We start from the raw sequence: 16,756 nt of genomic DNA, 5'->3' as shown, positions 1-16,756 counted from the left end.
GGTGTGGCCCCAGAAATTTAATTTTTCACTCATATGCACAACAGTGTGTATTGATTTCAGTTCTCACAAAGATATGTAAAGAACTAACTGTATCAAGATGTCTCTAGAAGATCCGGTTTTTGCCACTACGCCTTCTTAAATCCTTTTAAGATGGGATAGATGTTCTCAAATGCTTCATAGATTTCCGAACGTACTTTGGCACCTGGAGCAAAACAAGTATTTTTAATTATTTTTGATTATCATTACACATGGGTGAAGTGCCGGAAGACTGGAGGGTGGCTAATGTTGCACCTCTATTTAAAAAGGATTGCAAGGAAAAGTCTGGGAACTATAGATCAGCGAGTCTAACGTCTGTGGTAGACATATTAATGAAGAGGATCATGAGGATTAATATGCATTTGAATAGAATTCATATATATCTTATCTCTGACTGGGGACTGATTAGGGATAGTCAGAATGGTTTTGTACGCAGGTTATAATGTCTTACAAATCTGATTGAATTTTTTGAAGTAGTAACCAGGAAGGTTACTTGATGAGGGCAAACACATAGACATCGTCCATATGGACTTCAGCAAGGCATTTGATAAGGTTCCGCATGGTTAGGCTGCTCTGGAAGGTTAGATCACATGGGACCCAGGCAGAGCTGGCCAACTGGACATAGAATTGCCATCATGGTAGGAAGCATACAGTAATTATGGAAGGTAGACAGAAAATGCTGGAGAAACTCAGCAGGTGAGGCAAGCATCTATGGAGAGAAGGAATTGGTGAAGTTTCGGGTCAAGACCCTTCTTCAGACCCTCCTTCAGACTGAAGAAGGGTCTTGACCCGAATCATCGCCAACGTTGGCAGGATATGTTGAGAAAGTAGTGAGTAAAGCAGAAGGGTTCCTGATTTTCATAAATGGAGACGTAGAATACAGTAGTCGCAAGGCCATGATGAACAATAAAAAACGGTTTGAGCCCAATTGAAGTTTTACATCTAATTCTGGTTAGCAAATATAGAGGATATAAATATCTTTGAGTAGGTGCAGAAAAGATTTACTTGAATAGTTCCAGGTCTGAAGGATTTCAGATGCAAGATTAGACTAAAGAAGCTCGAGTTGTTTTCAGAGCAGAAAAGATTGAGAGAAACAAATGCAGGTTCCTGTTTAAATATGTAGAATCTGCTCTTATTAACAATCTGGAGATAGATATAAAATGATGGACATAAGGTTTTTAAATCGGAGAAAGATAAAGTGTTGGAGTAACTCAGCACGTCAGGCAAAATCCTTGGAGAACATGGACCCTTCTTTAGAGATTTGTTATAAAGTGGAAATCGTTGCTTCAGAGCCTGATACAAGCAGTGCTTTCACAGGGAATTGGACAAGCACAAAGGAAAATAATTTGAAGGATTACGAGGAAAGAACAGGTGAATAGAATTGGATGAAATAGTCTGTAATAGGCCTTGTGGACTGGACAGAATGGCCTCCTGGGACAGCACTGATGACCTGCAATATGAATGGTTTATGTAATATGATTTAATATGCAGCTGAATTAGAGTTTCTTTCACAGTACCCATTTTATTAACTTTAGATTATTAGAAAAAGTCTGGAAGCCATGCACCATATGTTCAAATATGTTTGTATTCTAAAACATACGTTTTGAATCAGAGAAAGGACTCTTAATAATTAACAGTTTTTCAAAAAATCCGGAAAATAAAAGTAGTAATGAAACAATGAGACATCTACAATTTAAATCCAATTCCCACTTCTAGTTAAAATAAAATTTGTTAAATGCCATAAAGTAGTGAGGTACTTGTATGTGCAATTGTTGTAAAAACCAGTGCAAAAACCATTTACAGACTTGTTCTACCCACATCAGAAAAGTTTTTTTTAAATTTATTTTTCTTGAAATATGTCCCAAGCAGCAAAAATTATAAGTGCATTTACTGTAATCATTCTTAAAATGCAAGACTTAAAAAAATAGAGTTAGAGATTTTTTTACCTGTCAAAACAACCTTGCCAGAAACAAATATGAGCAAAACAATTCTTGGTTTAACCATTCTGTAAATAAGACCCGGGAACAATTCTGGTTCGTAGCTGGAAGTGAAAAATAGTGAGAATGAAATTTGTGAATGTAGGCAGTCCTAAAATGCAATTTGGTTGAGATTCAGTTAAGATTTCTAAAATGTTGATTATATCCTTCTCATCTTCTTGCAGGGGTATATTCCATTTGTACAGTGCCCAAATCTACAGAACCTTAGTCTTTTCAAAATAAAAGCCAGATCATTTTCTGAAGTCATCTCACCATGGCTGGCCAATCTGGGTCACCAGATCTACAGTATTTTCAAATCTCCTCTACTTAAACACTGTAATCATTTATTGTGCATTACCTTCCTATCAAACTGATGCTCATAGCTTTGAAAATATCAGTATAATAATCCTGATTTAGAGGCTAGCCAATTAAACATGTATAGCTTGAAAATTAAAGAATGAAGGATAAGTCATGTAAATTGTTTAGTAAGTACTACTGGCAAACACTTGTCACAGTATTTTTACTTCTCTAGGTGAATAATAGCACACTGCTGCTCAGCCAGATAAATCATTAATTAAAAACGATGTGGGGGGAATTCAGTAAAAATGCTTCGGAATCGTTTGAAACCCCCAAATGGTAAAAAAAAAAAAGAGGCTGACTTTATGTGGTTCCAGTCCAGAAGAAGGACTTGATCCAAAATGACCACTGCCAATTTCCCTCCACTGATACTGCCTAACCTACTGAGTTTATTTCAGATTCCAGCATCTTGTATTTTGTGTCGCCATTTTACTGCTCCACTGCGAAATCTCTTGATATCCCCTCTTTGAAAAAGTTAATCTTCTTTCTCTAGAAGGGGTACAGTCTCACGGCACCCCCTCTGTGATCCCCACTGCTCTCCTGCTCTTAAACTGTGTTTTCACTCAGTCTCGCTACGACAGCCATGTGTCCTTCAGTACTTGCATTTTTTAAAGTAGGGGGGCTGAGTGAATACTGATCACTGGCCTTGTGGGTACCCGGCGAGGGAGCGGGGGGAGGGTGTGGGAGGGGGGGCAACCACCCTCTCACAGTAGGGACCTTTTGGAATTTTATTAAAATCATGTTTTAGTGCATTGTAGAAGTATGATTTCAATGTTTTTTGTTTGAAGTATTTTTAAGAATGTAGGACCTACATGAGAGATTAGAGCAGGTGATTATTATTTTTGTTATTGCTCGACCTCCAATAACTGGGGGATAATAATACAGGCCATCCCCCACCTCAAAAAGTGGAGGGATATATCCCCCATCCCCCCTCTCCCCCCGGGATCGGTGCCAGTGCCTTCCACGGTACAGAGCGCCCCCGGGTGGGTTTGGTATGTCATGCTGGGGGGGGGGGGGGGTAGAGAGGGGTGTTGTGGCGGAAGGGTGGTGTTGGGCAAGAGGGCATGCAGGGAGGTCTAGAGTTGGCACCAATATTGCTGCTAGAGTCGATGGATGCAGTGGATGGCGGCCATTTGGCCCATTGAGCCTAGCCCGTCTGTTGCCAAGTGTAAATCACCGAACTCTCTACCCAAAAGCAGAATAGGAGAACCTTCAGCAGAAGGACTGGTGCAGTCCTCACTAGTCTGGTTCATCTACACTTCACACATCTCCATGTTCACTCCATGCTCCTCGGGAAAGCAACCAACATAATCAAAGACCTTTTTCACCGTGGTCATTACCTCTTCTCCCCACTTCAGTCAGGCAGAGATATAAAAGCTTGAAAGCATGTACCACCAGACATAGGAACAGCTTCTTCCCCGATGTTATCGGACTACTGAAGGTCATAGTTCCAATTTTTCAACCTACTGCATTGTAAAAATTAGACATTTTCTCTGGAACGTTAATGCTACAATGCTGTAAAACTATATTCAGCACTGGTATTTTTTCTTTGCATTATTTGTTGCACTGATGTACTGAATATAGTCACGTATAGCATGATCTGATTTAATTGAATAGCAAATAAAAACATTTTACTTCATCTCAGTACATGTGACATAATAAACTAATACCTATCCCAGTTCAAGATGGCAGCCCAGAACCAACTTTTTCCAAAACCAGTTGGAGATAGAAAATAAATACCAGCTCAGCCAAAAACAAATGCAATAATGTAAATGTCCAATGAGATCATATTCTAAATAACATTAGAAGTTTACATTTAATATACTCAATAAAATTCCATTTAATTGATTGGAAAAACGAAAGTAATAAATCACAGGAATGGCATCAGATTCCAAATAAATAATTAAAATGATAAAAACAAACCTGCCTTCACCACTTCCACGGGAAGCTCATTCCACACAGCTACCACTCTCTGAGTAAAGAAGTTCCCCCTCATGTTGCCCCTACTTTTGTCCCTTAATTCTCAAATCATGTCCTCTTGTTTGAATCTTCCCTACTCTCAATGGAAAAAGCTTATCCACGTCAACTCTGTCTATCCCTCTCATAATTTTAAAGACCTCTATTAAGTCCCCCCCTAACGTACTGTGCTCCAAAGAATAAAGACCTATCTTGTTCAACCTTTCTCTGTAACTTAGGTGCTGAAACCCAGGCAACATTCTAGTAAATCTCCTCTGTACTCTCTCGATTTTGTTGACATCTTTCCTATAATTTGGCGACCAGAATTGTACACCATATTCCAGAATTGGCCTCACCAATGCCTTGTACAATTTTAATATTACATCCCAACTTCTATACTCAATATCATTGGAAATAGTTGAGGCAGGTACAATAACAACATTTAAAAGATATTTGGATGGGTACATGGAGAGGAAAGATTTAGAGAAATGTGGGAAAATGGGGCATCTTGGTTGGCATGGACGAGTTGGGCCTGGAGATATTTTCCACACTGTATGGCTCTTATGGTTCTACGGGCAGCGAAAGAAAATACTTGTCATTTGAGACAGATAGAACAGACAGGAAGACGTTGTCGTGTTAATTTTGGTTCCTGTCATATAAGTTTATGATTCAAGGAAATCTCAATTATAGGCAACTTAAGTAACGTGTTCACACTTAGTTGTGACCAACAAATTAGACTGCCATCTCGTGGCAATTTAAAATTGGATTGAATTATTAAAAAGTGATGGGATATTGAATTGTTAATAATGCAGGAGATTAAATTAATGATTCAGGTTTTGCAGGGAATTATCAGTGTTTAAGCACCACCCACTTCAGGATTTATGTGCCAATATGGAAATCCCAAACTCATTGGATATTGTTCGCCCACAAAGGCAGAGTGGAAGCAAGAGATACTTAGTCACAAGGGATTGCCAAAGAGGGTGTTTGCGTATGTCAAAATAAAACGTTGTTAATTTCTAATACTTTTAATTTCCTTGATGTCAATAGTTTTTTAATGTGTCCGATGATTAGTCCCATTCTACAATGCTGTTCCAATCACTGTCCTTTTTTTGTATTTGTAATGATATATTTAAAAAAAAAAGTGTTTTCTTCTTGTACTCTGGTCTGGCAAATGTAGAAAATTAACATTATGAACATCTTTCAACATATATCCTAAGTTGATGGGAATCAGCAGCATTAACGTTAGGGTTAGCCCGTGAAGGTTTGGTAAAATCAACAATTCCTGGAATGTTACAAGTGACCTTTTCTGATCTGAGAGTTCCGTTCACAAATGCTGCGTGATCCACTGACCTACTGCTGCACTGTGTTTTGCAATTAGTTTCACTTGCTCGATTAATTTTCATTGCCCTAGTGAAGTAAATATATTTTTACTGGGTTTCTGATCCTAAATACCAGGCTGTAACTGGCTTGAAACATAGAAACACAGAAATTAGGTGCAGGAGTAGACCATTCGGCCCTTCGAGCCTGCACCGACCGCCATTCAATATGATCATGGCTGATCATCCAACTCGGTATCCTGTACCTGCCTTCTCTCCATACCCCCTGATCCCTTTAGCCACAAGGGCCACAACTAACTTCCTCTTAAATATAGCCAACGAACTGGCCTCAACTACCTTCTGTGGCAGAGAATTCCAGGTGGATAATTCGTTGCATTGGACACTTTACATTACTTACAGAAATATTTATTTACATTGTCTTAAATTTGGTCATTTAAAACATGCATTGTACTTCAATTAAGAATTTTAGGATGCGATAATTATTTATTTGGACGTGCACACCAGCAGTGCAGATCGGACATGAATTTTGTAGATTTAGAACTTGTGATATACAGTAAACCCCTGTTATTATGGACCTCTTTATAACGGATTCCAGTTATTGTGGATGGACCTACCAACCTTCACGGCCAAGCCAGGCTGCCGACGTCACCCCCGGCCCGAACCGCCTTCCCGGCTACCTCCAGGCCAGACCCATCGACCTTCACCACAAGGCTGATCTGCCGACGCAGACCCTCACTGCCTCCACAGCTGCTTCCAGGCCAGAGCTACTGCCACCACCACCACCATCCCTGCCCCTTACCAGCACTACAGCTGCTCACAAGCCATGACCAATGACTCCGCCAATCCTCGCCTCTCCCTCGGCCGCCAGCAGACCGGGGCCATCAACTCATCTGGATTCCAGGCCTAGTTCCCGACTGAGAGTCTGAAGAAGGGTCTCGACTCGTAACGTCACTTATTCAGAGATGCAACCTGATCAACACTTTGTGTTTTTTGGTGTATTAACCAGTATCTACAGTTCTTTGTTTCTACTACTAATACAATAATACTATTACTCGGTAAGCCTTTACTCGGTGATAGCGGACAATCGTTAATAGCGGACACTAACCCTGCCCCCCCCCCCCACCCCGGTCAGTTGTAACAAGGGTTTACTGTATATTTTCATCATGATTAATTACTTGATTTATAAATAAAACTGATAATGGCAGATGCTTCACTATTTCCCTAGCAATTTCTGACTAAGTGCTAATTTTAACCTTTAGACATAGTGCACCCCAAACATAAAATCTTTTAACAAGCATTCAATTCTTCAACAGCACCGTATTTGGGTTTATAAAGTTGTGTGCAAGTAAAAATGTTCATTAATCATTCCATCGTCCTTTTACTAAATCGTGTATCACATAATTGTCGTTATTAAATCAAATGCATATGGCAACTTTCCACATCTCAGTCACTAGTCCGGTTATTCTATATAACTTTCACCACCTCTTTTCCCAATAGCAAAAAAAAAAATTTGATTCTCAAATATATTACGTCAATCAGTTCCTTTGGAAAACTGATTTAAAATAGTGTTTAAAAAACGTAGTGATTGATGGTGAAATCAATTAATTCAAAAAGTGAGAGCTGTTTCATCCTCTGGAATATTGTGAAGGTAATGTTTGACCTTTAAGGCAAAATCAACAGTCTGCAAATAGTATTTATTCTCACAAGATATTACATTTCATACTAAATTACTGGGTTAATTTCAAGCTTTTAGTTTAGTTTAGAGATACAGTGTGGAAACAGGCCATTTGGCCCAACGAGTCTGCACCGACCCCTGCACATTAACACTATCCTACACACACTAGGGACAATTTACACTTATGAACCTACAATGAGCCAATGAACCTACCAACCTGTACGTCTTCAGAGCATGGGAGGGAACCAAATATGTCAGAGTAAACCCACGCAGGTCACGAGAGAACGTACAAACTCTGTACAGACCGCACCCGTAGTCGGGATCGAACCCGGGTCTCCAACGCCATAAGGGAGCAACTCTACCTCTGCGCCACCGTGCCTTTTAGATAGGTGCTTATCCATTTCCTCCACATGACCCACTTACTGGGGGCTCCAGCACTTTGTATTTTATTCAAAATTCCAGCATCTGCAGTTCCTTGTGTCTCTTTCTTAACGAGGCACACTTAGAAAGGTTTCATGTATTAATGGTCAAAGACAGCCCTCCAAAATAATAACCATTATATTCAAATCAAGAAAGAATAACTATAAAACAAACATACCAAAATCTGGTAACAGATGGATAGAAATGTGAAGACATTAGCATTTATTTCAAAAGGGCTTGATTACAAAAACAAGAATGTAAAGAGCCTGTCCCACTGCGGCGACCTAATTGGCGAGTTTAAAAGAGTTTGCCCTCGACTCATACTCGCAGCATGATCTATACGAGGTCCTAGGAGATCTTTGTAACTCTCTTTCATGCTCGAGAGTAGTCCCCGCGTACTCGAGGCCTCAGCTAGGTCGTGGCGTATTTTTCAACATGCTGAAAAATGCCCGCGAATAAAGAAAGGTCGCCATGGAAAAAAATCAATGTTTTTTTTACTTGTAGGTTTAGTCGAGGTAGGTCGTAGTAGGTCGGTATGTTATTCGTAGGTAATCGAAGGCAATCGAAGATAATCGAGGGTAGTCGAAGATAAAGTTCATTGAGAAAAAAAAAAAGGTAGTGTTAAACGCCCGCTAAACTTTATTAAAAGTTGTCTGGCTTCTTAAAAGTGTCTCCACTCCTTCTCCTCCCCTTCTCCCCCGTTCTCTCCACTACTCTCCCCCCCCCCCTCCCCCTCCGCGCTCTCTAAAGGACTTACCGTAACTGTGCCAGCCGTCTTTTACCTTCCTGTTGTGAGTGTCGGACAGCGCTCCCCCGCTTTCTCTGGCCCCCGCCTTTGCGATGTGTTTATGTGTCTGTGTATGAGCAGACGGTCGATCCGGCTCGTGGTTTCATCGCTGACAGTCGATCCAGCTTGAGGTTTTTCGGGCGAGTACCCTCGAGCTTGAAGGTCGAAGACAGTTGCTGAAAAGTCGCTTTAGTGGGACAGGTCCTTAATGCTGAGGCTCTACAAGGTGCTGGTCATGTCGCATTTGGAGTATTGTGATAAATTATGGGCACCATATTCAGGGCTGCCAACATTGGGTGAGAGCTGGGAGTGAGAAATTGCGAGAGACCAAGCTCGAGAGAGAGCGTAACGACCAGGGGGGAGGGTGTCCCCATCCCATTGGTACGGAACTTTTGCATTTTTCAGCTTGAAATTGTGCAATATGGTGCACACCGTAGCGAGACTTTTAACTTACATTTGAATGCAATATATATGCTTTAAATTGGATTAGCTATGAATAAGATTAGACTAAATTACATTCCTAATTACATTCCACAGTAGAGCCCAGGCTCTGATCAACATGTGCAGCACATGAATGATCTTAGTGTATTCATGTATGGAAATCAGGTTATAATCAAACACTTGGCCCATGTTGACCAACCTGGGTCTCACTACACACCTGGTACTACTCCTGACCCTGACTCCAGTTGCATACCTTGTCTCATTCCTGACCCCGAGTCCAACCTTACACCTGGCCCCCTATTCTACCCTGATCTTAGCTGCTTACCTGCTTAGGTTCCCAGTGCTGAACATTCCCATTGTCCCAGCTTTGACTGCACACCTAATAATATTCCAGACCTTGACTGGATGCACACTTGGCCTTGCTCCTAGCCCCTTTGCACTGACAATATATCTGGCACACACATAAAGCCCCATATCTGACCCCCTGGACTTAATCTATTACGTTCAAGTCCACGGGTGCTTATCGAATGCGGTAATCCTTTATGGGGCACTTCACAGACCAAATTATGGATAACAAAATTTGCTACATCCATTGGCTTCCTTGTTATCTAACATGCTAGTTACTTTGTCAAAGAAGTCATCAATTGGTTGAACACAATTTCTCATCCATAAAATTATACTCACTCAGCTGTATAAGTATTCTGTTACCATTTCTTTCATTTTCGTAACAAACTGTCCTGAAGTCATTTTCACCCCCAATATTTTCAGTATTTTGCTGCCTTCCTCTCAGCTAGGACTTTTCCAAAATGCAAAAGTCCAATAACTATGTATTTAAGCAATATTATTCTATTAAATGTGATATTAAGAGTACATCATATTTTCTGTGGTATTCATAATACAACAAAGATAAAAATATCTTTGTTTTGATTGCACCTACCAACATGCATACATTATTATATTACAGTTAATATGTACCGAGGGCAAATTTTTGTTCCAATGCTCCCCATTCCCAATTACTTTTACATTGAAGTGCTACCTTCCAAATATTTAACTGAAGGAAATAATGGGTTATAAGGGCAGTATGTTGCGACAGACTGCCTGACACTTTGCATGTCATTTTAATATTACACTTATCCCATCCCCCTGGATATTCCAGATGAATAAATTAAGGTTTTGTCAACTAATTACAAATCAGGCTAATTATAAATCAATAACATTAGCTAACTCAGAAACATGAAGCGCTGAGCATTGGGATACGGACAACTGACCTCAGTGCCCCACTCACATCTGGCAGTGTTCTCCGTCTGAACCAGGGGCCGCGGAGCGTTTTTGAAAGTGGGGAGGCTGAGCGATCACTGATCACTGGCCTTGGGGGTACCCGGTGAGGGAGTGGAGCAACCGAGTGGGGAGAGGGTGTGGAAGTGGAGTGTCCCCCTCTCAGGGTAGGGACTTTTTGAAATTTGATGTATTCAAATCATGTTTTAGTGCATGGTAGAAGTATGATTTCAATGTTTTTTGTATTAAGTATTTTTAAGAGGTAACTTTTTAAGGGGTAACTTTTTCCACACAAAGGGTGGTGGGTGTATGGAACAAGCTGCCAGAGGAGCTAGTTGACGCAGGGCCATCCCAACATTTAAGAAACAGTTAGACTGATACATGGATAGGACAGGTTTGGAGGGATATGGACCAAAAGCAGGTAGCGTAGCTGGGACATGTTGGCGTGTGTGAGCAAGTTGCGCCGAAGGGCCTGTTTTCACACTATATCAATCTATGACTACATTATACCTTATACATTATGACTCCTTCCCCTCTCTCTCTCCGCCTCCCTTTGAGAGTCTCTGTCCCTTCGGCACAGAGACTCACGGCAGCGGCGCAACGCTTCCGACGCCTCCGACGGCCCAGGACTCTTGCACTGAGGCAACTCCATGGCCGGAGCTGCAGCGAACAACTTGCCAGCCCCGGCTCCCAGTCCGCATCTGTCCCCGCCGCTGGTTCTGCTTCCATCCCTCCCTCAGCCCCGGCTGTCCAACACCCGCGGCCCATGCAGTTTATCTGAGTTTTGAAATTTTCGTTGATCACAGAATTTCTCACGACAGAGCATGAGAAATTTGTGATCAGCGTGAGAAATTGTTCAAATGCGTGATACTCACGCTCAAAGCTTTCCGGAAGTCTCCAATGTGTAACTTTATTAATTATATTCTGAAACATCAATAACATCCACATACATTCTTCTGATGTCCACCTTAGTAATGTTTAAAAAATAATAATTTTGCTTCTTTAGTATAACCTGGCTCTCTAATCAACTGAAAAAAAGTTTGTGTTTTTTCTTTTGTTCAAGAGAGTTTAATTGTCATTTATACCAAAACTGAACATTGAAATTCGTACTTGCAGCAGCATAACAGGTCATAACACAGTATTCAATAGATAACATAATAAAAACAATGCAATTGAAAAAAATCCAATTGAAACAAAACAATGTTAGTGCAAAACAAATAAAAGCCCAAAGTCCCCAGTGCAACCAAGACAATTTGTAGTTTAGTTGGTATTTATAGTGTTGAATAGCCTCATGGTTGTTGTGAAGAAGCTTTACCCGAAACTCGAGGTCTTCCAGATCCTACACCTTCTTCCCGATAGCAGAAGTGAAATGAGGGTGAGGCCAGGGTGGTGCAGGTTCTTGATGATGCTGGCTGCCATCTTGAGGCAGCACACCCTTCGATGGTGGGGAGGTCAAATACCCATGATGGACTAGGCAGTGTCCTCCCCTTTTTGTAATTTCCTTTGTTCCTGGGCGCTTGAGTTGCCGAACCAAGCCATGAAGCAGCCAATGAATACACTCCCTTCTGTACTCCTGTACAAGTTCAAGAGAGTATTTGTCGACATATCAAATCTCTTCAATCTACTAAGATTGCTGGGCTTTCTTTATGATTGGTGAGTCCAGAACAGGTCTTCAGAGAATTGCACACCCAGGAACTTGAAGTTGTTAACTGTCTGCCACCAACCTATCGGTGAAGACAAGTTTGTGGATCCTTGCCCTTCCTCTTGTAAAGTCAACAATCAGCTCCTTGGTCTTACTGATGTTGAGAGCAAGGTTGTTGTTCTGGCTCCATTCAATCAGATGATTGACCTCCCTCGTATAATCTGACTGATTACTACTCTTAATTCGTCTAACAAAGGTGGCGTAGTCTGTGAATTTAAAGATGGAGTTGGAACTGTGACCGGCTACATTGTCATGGTTACAAAGTGAGTAGAGCTGGGGACTGAGCGCACAGCTTTGAGGTGCCCCTGTGCTGATAGGTATAGAGGAGGAAGTATTATTGCCACTTCATACTCATTGAGGAAGTCGAGGATCCAGTTGCAAATGGATGAGCAGATACTCAGTTCCCTGTGCTTGCTAACAAGTTTGGAGGGAATGATGGTGTTGAACACCAAGTTGTAATCAATGAACAACAGCCTGAAGTATGTGTTTTTATTGTCCAAGTGGTCCAGTGTATAGTGGAGAACCAGTGAGATTGCGTCCCCCGTTGATCTGTTGTGGCGATTAGCAAATTGTAATGAGTCCAGATTCTTGCTCAGGTAGGAGTTCATTTGCACTATAATCAACCACTCAAAGCACTTAATCACCACGGACATTTTGCCACTGGTTGGTAGTCATTAGGGCATTTTCACAGTTCCAACTCCACCTTACTCTTCTTGGGCACCAGCATTACTGATGCTCTTTTTAAGCAGGTGGAAACCGTAGACCTCAATAATGCAAAGTTGATGGCCTCTGCAAAAATCCAGCGCAGGTTTTGAGAATGTGAGCAGATGCTTTCCAAGGGTTCACCCTCATGCAGGATCTACTGCCATCGGCCTCGTGACTGTGATTCCAGTAGCATCAGGAGCGATGAGGGCCCAAGAAGGCATATCATCTGCCTATCGAAGTGTGCATAAAATGCATTAAGCCCGTCCGGGTGTGATGCCTTGCTGTCGCTTGAGCTGCCACTTACACCTTGTACGAAGTGATAGCGCGTAAGCCCTACCACAACATTGGAGGGCAAATGTCATACCTGTACTTGTTTCAATCCGTGCGCAGTTCTGCAGTTCAGTAACAATCTGGCAATAGATCCTAGCTCAACTAATCAATAATTCTCTGGGTTCCCTCTTCCATATATAGGAAAACAGCAAGCATAATTTTCCACACTAAAGAAATGATTCATAAATCAAAAGTACTTTGAAACATTCTGAGGACTAGGGCAAAAGAACAATGCATTAAAAGCTGAATGAATATTTAGATTACACTCACAGAAAGACATCTCCCCAATGGAAATAATTTAATGATCCTGAATTAGATCAATTCATCTAGTATAATAAATTCTGGCTTGCATTGGTGCTGTGCCTATCATTACTGATCGATTATTGTTCTCTTTGCCAGGGGCACACATATTACAAAGCACCAGTAGAAAATGCAGTTTATCAAGTGCATGTGCCTGAATAGCACACAAACAAATTGTTCAGTGTTTCAGTGTACATGGTGATGAATATAGACCTTTATTTATTGTTTAATTGTGTCTAGACAGCTTGCCAGACACAACCACGTTATTCACAGTCACCTGGTCAGTGTGATTGCATTACATCATTGGCGCTTGTACATGGAGTGTGTACTGCGTCATTCACTTTTAGAGATAGTGTCCTCGTTCCTGGAACACACCCTGAGTGCTAATTGGGGCACTAGTACACTGTATGTTGAAAGGTTTACATGCATACTAAATATTATTACTTGTAATAAAATAATATTTTTAAATAACCTCACACTTCTCTATCCTCACTTCAATGTTCCACACCACATCAAAACATTATCTTAATTTCTTCCCATTACTAAAACAATATTTTACCAGTCTTCTGACTTTCTCCACCGTTCTCATTTCATCTTTGCAAAAAATCTGTCTGTCTCTGTCTCTCTCTGAACTTTAATTATTACCCATGTATAGTTTAACTCAAGACAGTCAGTTGGAATGCTTGGTAGAATAGGTGGAAAGTATTACATGTTGTGGTAATCAAACTCATGGAACCAAAATGTAATAATTTAATAGAAGTTTGTTGTCTAAAATTACAAATTGATCCTCTTTACTTGGCCATTGCGGTTTTAAAACTTATGGAACATTATGGTGGTACCACACCCTATTTATTTTATGAAATTCAAACTATATTTAATTTCAAATTGATCCACTTTGGCTTGAAATTAATTACAAGAGAGCCAGTCCTGGTATTATGTTGTACCTGCTGAACTGTTGGTGGGTAAGAACCAAACCCTCTAATCTGATGGGGAATTTCACATCACAGCTTCCAACCATGTTCTGGATTTTAAAATCAAGAAATGTTGCTGGAAATCCAAGTTTCTGAACAACACGAGCAAATTTTCTAGCTGCTAATCGGGATTGTTCTTCACTGTTAGGTTGAAGAAAAATAAATAAAGGTTCCATGTTAATTAAAATCTGTTACATTGAACACATGTAACCCATCACAGGTGATGTTATATGTGAGTAATTTATCAGAAGCAGGATACCGTACCTTTTAGCTCCTGTGCATACCATCTTGCCTGAACTGAAGATTAGAGCTGTCGTTCTGGGTTCTCTTATTCGCATTATCACTGCAGCAAACCGCTAATGTAAAGAATAAGTTAGTAAAAATAAATCATCTATACTAATTATTTATTGCTGGATACGATAGTAATTTTCACTTTGCATGATCTTGCCGAGTGTTACAGGAAATAAGAAGCTTCTTTATCGAAAGCATACGAAAAGCTGACACAAATTTGGTGTCTTATACATCGTGGTAAGAGTACGTGACAACATTTTAGTTACTGGCAAGACATTACAAACATTTTGGAAAGAGGTCCCAAGAGAAATAATATGCATCATCATTTAAAAAAAAAAACCTTACAGTAATCAAGAGGAGTGTGTTACTTGTTTATTATATCTATTCTGAATAACCACCTCATTTGGACTTGACATTTTTGTTGTGCTCTGCAAGACTATATAAGCGAGTTTGGTATCTCGATAAACACAAGGAATCATGGGATTTGTCAAAGGTCATTCGGGATTTTTACAAAAGAGAACGCAGCGCTGTATAAACTGTGTGTAAATTGTTAACTATTCTACCAAGGAATTAATCTAGAATTCTGTCAACTCAATAGCTTCCTTTCTTGTTCTGGTGTTCACACACTACTTGCACAGTCCCAGTTCTAGTTAAGCTCATTAATCTGCAACTATGAAATATTCAAAAAGTTTAAAATTTATTATTTTCATTTAATCCTTAATGTGTTTAATACTAGAATAAGAAAATATTACTTATGTTTGAAACATTTTCTTATCTTTATTCATAATTAATGTGTAAAAATATATTTAATCTGAGGCAGGCAGCGACTGCATCACTGTGATGTACCGTTAAGGCAAAGATTCATCTCCGAGGGAAACTGAGTACATGGTTGGCTCTGTGAAGGAGCCGCCAATCCGATATAAGACATTTACCTGCAAAATGCCTGCCCTTTAGTATTGGATAGATTGAGTGGAGGGTCTGTGCTATTCCAAGTTTGCGGTGCGTTTCCCCCCAGCCATCTCGCTCAGTGCATGTTGACCAGCACAGTTCGCCAGCCCTTGTTAGCAGAGGCTCTGTGCAGGTGTTACCCAAAACCCAAAGGTTTTGTGGAGGTTCTGTGTTAGGATTGGGCACGCAGCGAGCTAGCGAGAGGGCTGTCAGATCAGATCAGCCCAGGTTGTCGAGTGGCCGAAGGGTGGATTTTAATGGGTTGTCCGACTGAGAAAATGCTGAGAAACTGACAAAGTCTGACTGAGAAAATGCTCCCACTCATATTACAGGTTGACTCCGTGTTTGTCCACTCGCTGGGGCGGGCGACGCCTCCTTCAAAGAGAGCGAGAACAGGTCCCGTCAGTTGGGGAGCTGCAACCCACTCCTGAGTGAAGCCTCTAGTTTGGCTGCGGTTCAAATGGCTGCAAATTCTCATAATTATCACAGCCCAGTCACCCGGACCCGGCTCCCAACTGTGTGCCCTGACAGAGTGGAACCAACCTCAGAGATTAAAGCGACAGCATATTTATTCAAGCCAACCCACCTTGAAAGTTAAACCAGCCTGTTCGAATCCAATCTAAACTTTCCAACCTTCCCCTCACACAGTACATTCTCCTTGTTTCCTTCAATCCAGGAAGGTTGTTTAGATAGGAATGTAAGGACTGTCTCAATTTGGTTGACCACACAACTTGTACTTCGTGTAAATCAATATCGAATTTGAATGGCTGCGACTCAGGCTAATGCCAGGGATTTGATAATTGACAGGTTCGTTCCAGGCATTCTTGCGTTTTCAAGGCTGGTGCTCTATTGAGTCAATAATTTGTGTAGATACAATTGTGGATTAGTGCAGCCTGCAGTACGCTGTGACCTACTGCTGACATATTTGACGGATAAATTTATTTATAAATCTCATTGAAATGAATATGCAGGTCCGTACACACACAGTAGCTCAGCTGGCGAGAATGTTTATCCCGAATGACTCATGACCTGGGCATGTGCAGTTGTAATACCGAACTCGCTTATTCTCCTCTGTTGTAAATACCCTCACTGCCCAGTAGAGGCAGATCAGTGCAAAAAGTGAGCAGCAGTAATTGTCTCCAGGCAGAGAAACTGCCAGCTTCATCTCACCACATCTACAACTAGACAGTAAATATCAGTAACTTACCAAATTAGACATTCCCAATACAATAGCAGAAGCTTTGCATGT

At 40.9% G+C, this 16,756-nt stretch overlaps 1 protein-coding gene across 1 annotated transcript in view; it reads right to left on the bottom strand.

Moving 5' to 3' along the window:
- Window positions 1-18: 18 nt before the first annotated feature.
- Window positions 19-16,756, bottom strand: part of tbpl2 (TATA-box binding protein like 2) — a 31,271-nt gene continuing 14,533 nt past the window's right edge. The window contains exons 4-7 of the mRNA XM_033026448.1: window positions 14,533-14,624; window positions 14,242-14,409; window positions 1,983-2,077; window positions 19-202 (exon numbers count right to left, since the gene is read on the bottom strand). Coding sequence (XP_032882339.1) covers window positions 126-202; window positions 1,983-2,077; window positions 14,242-14,409; window positions 14,533-14,624 — 432 coding nt within the window. The 3' untranslated portion in view covers window positions 19-125. The remainder of the gene's footprint in view (window positions 203-1,982; window positions 2,078-14,241; window positions 14,410-14,532; window positions 14,625-16,756) is intronic.

The sequence above is a fragment of the Amblyraja radiata genome, chromosome 9 (genome assembly GCF_010909765.2).
Source record: "Amblyraja radiata isolate CabotCenter1 chromosome 9, sAmbRad1.1.pri, whole genome shotgun sequence".
Taxonomy (NCBI): Eukaryota; Metazoa; Chordata; class Chondrichthyes; order Rajiformes; family Rajidae; genus Amblyraja; species Amblyraja radiata.
Note: the sequence above shows the minus strand (reverse complement) of the source record. Positions and strands in the feature narration are given on the sequence as shown.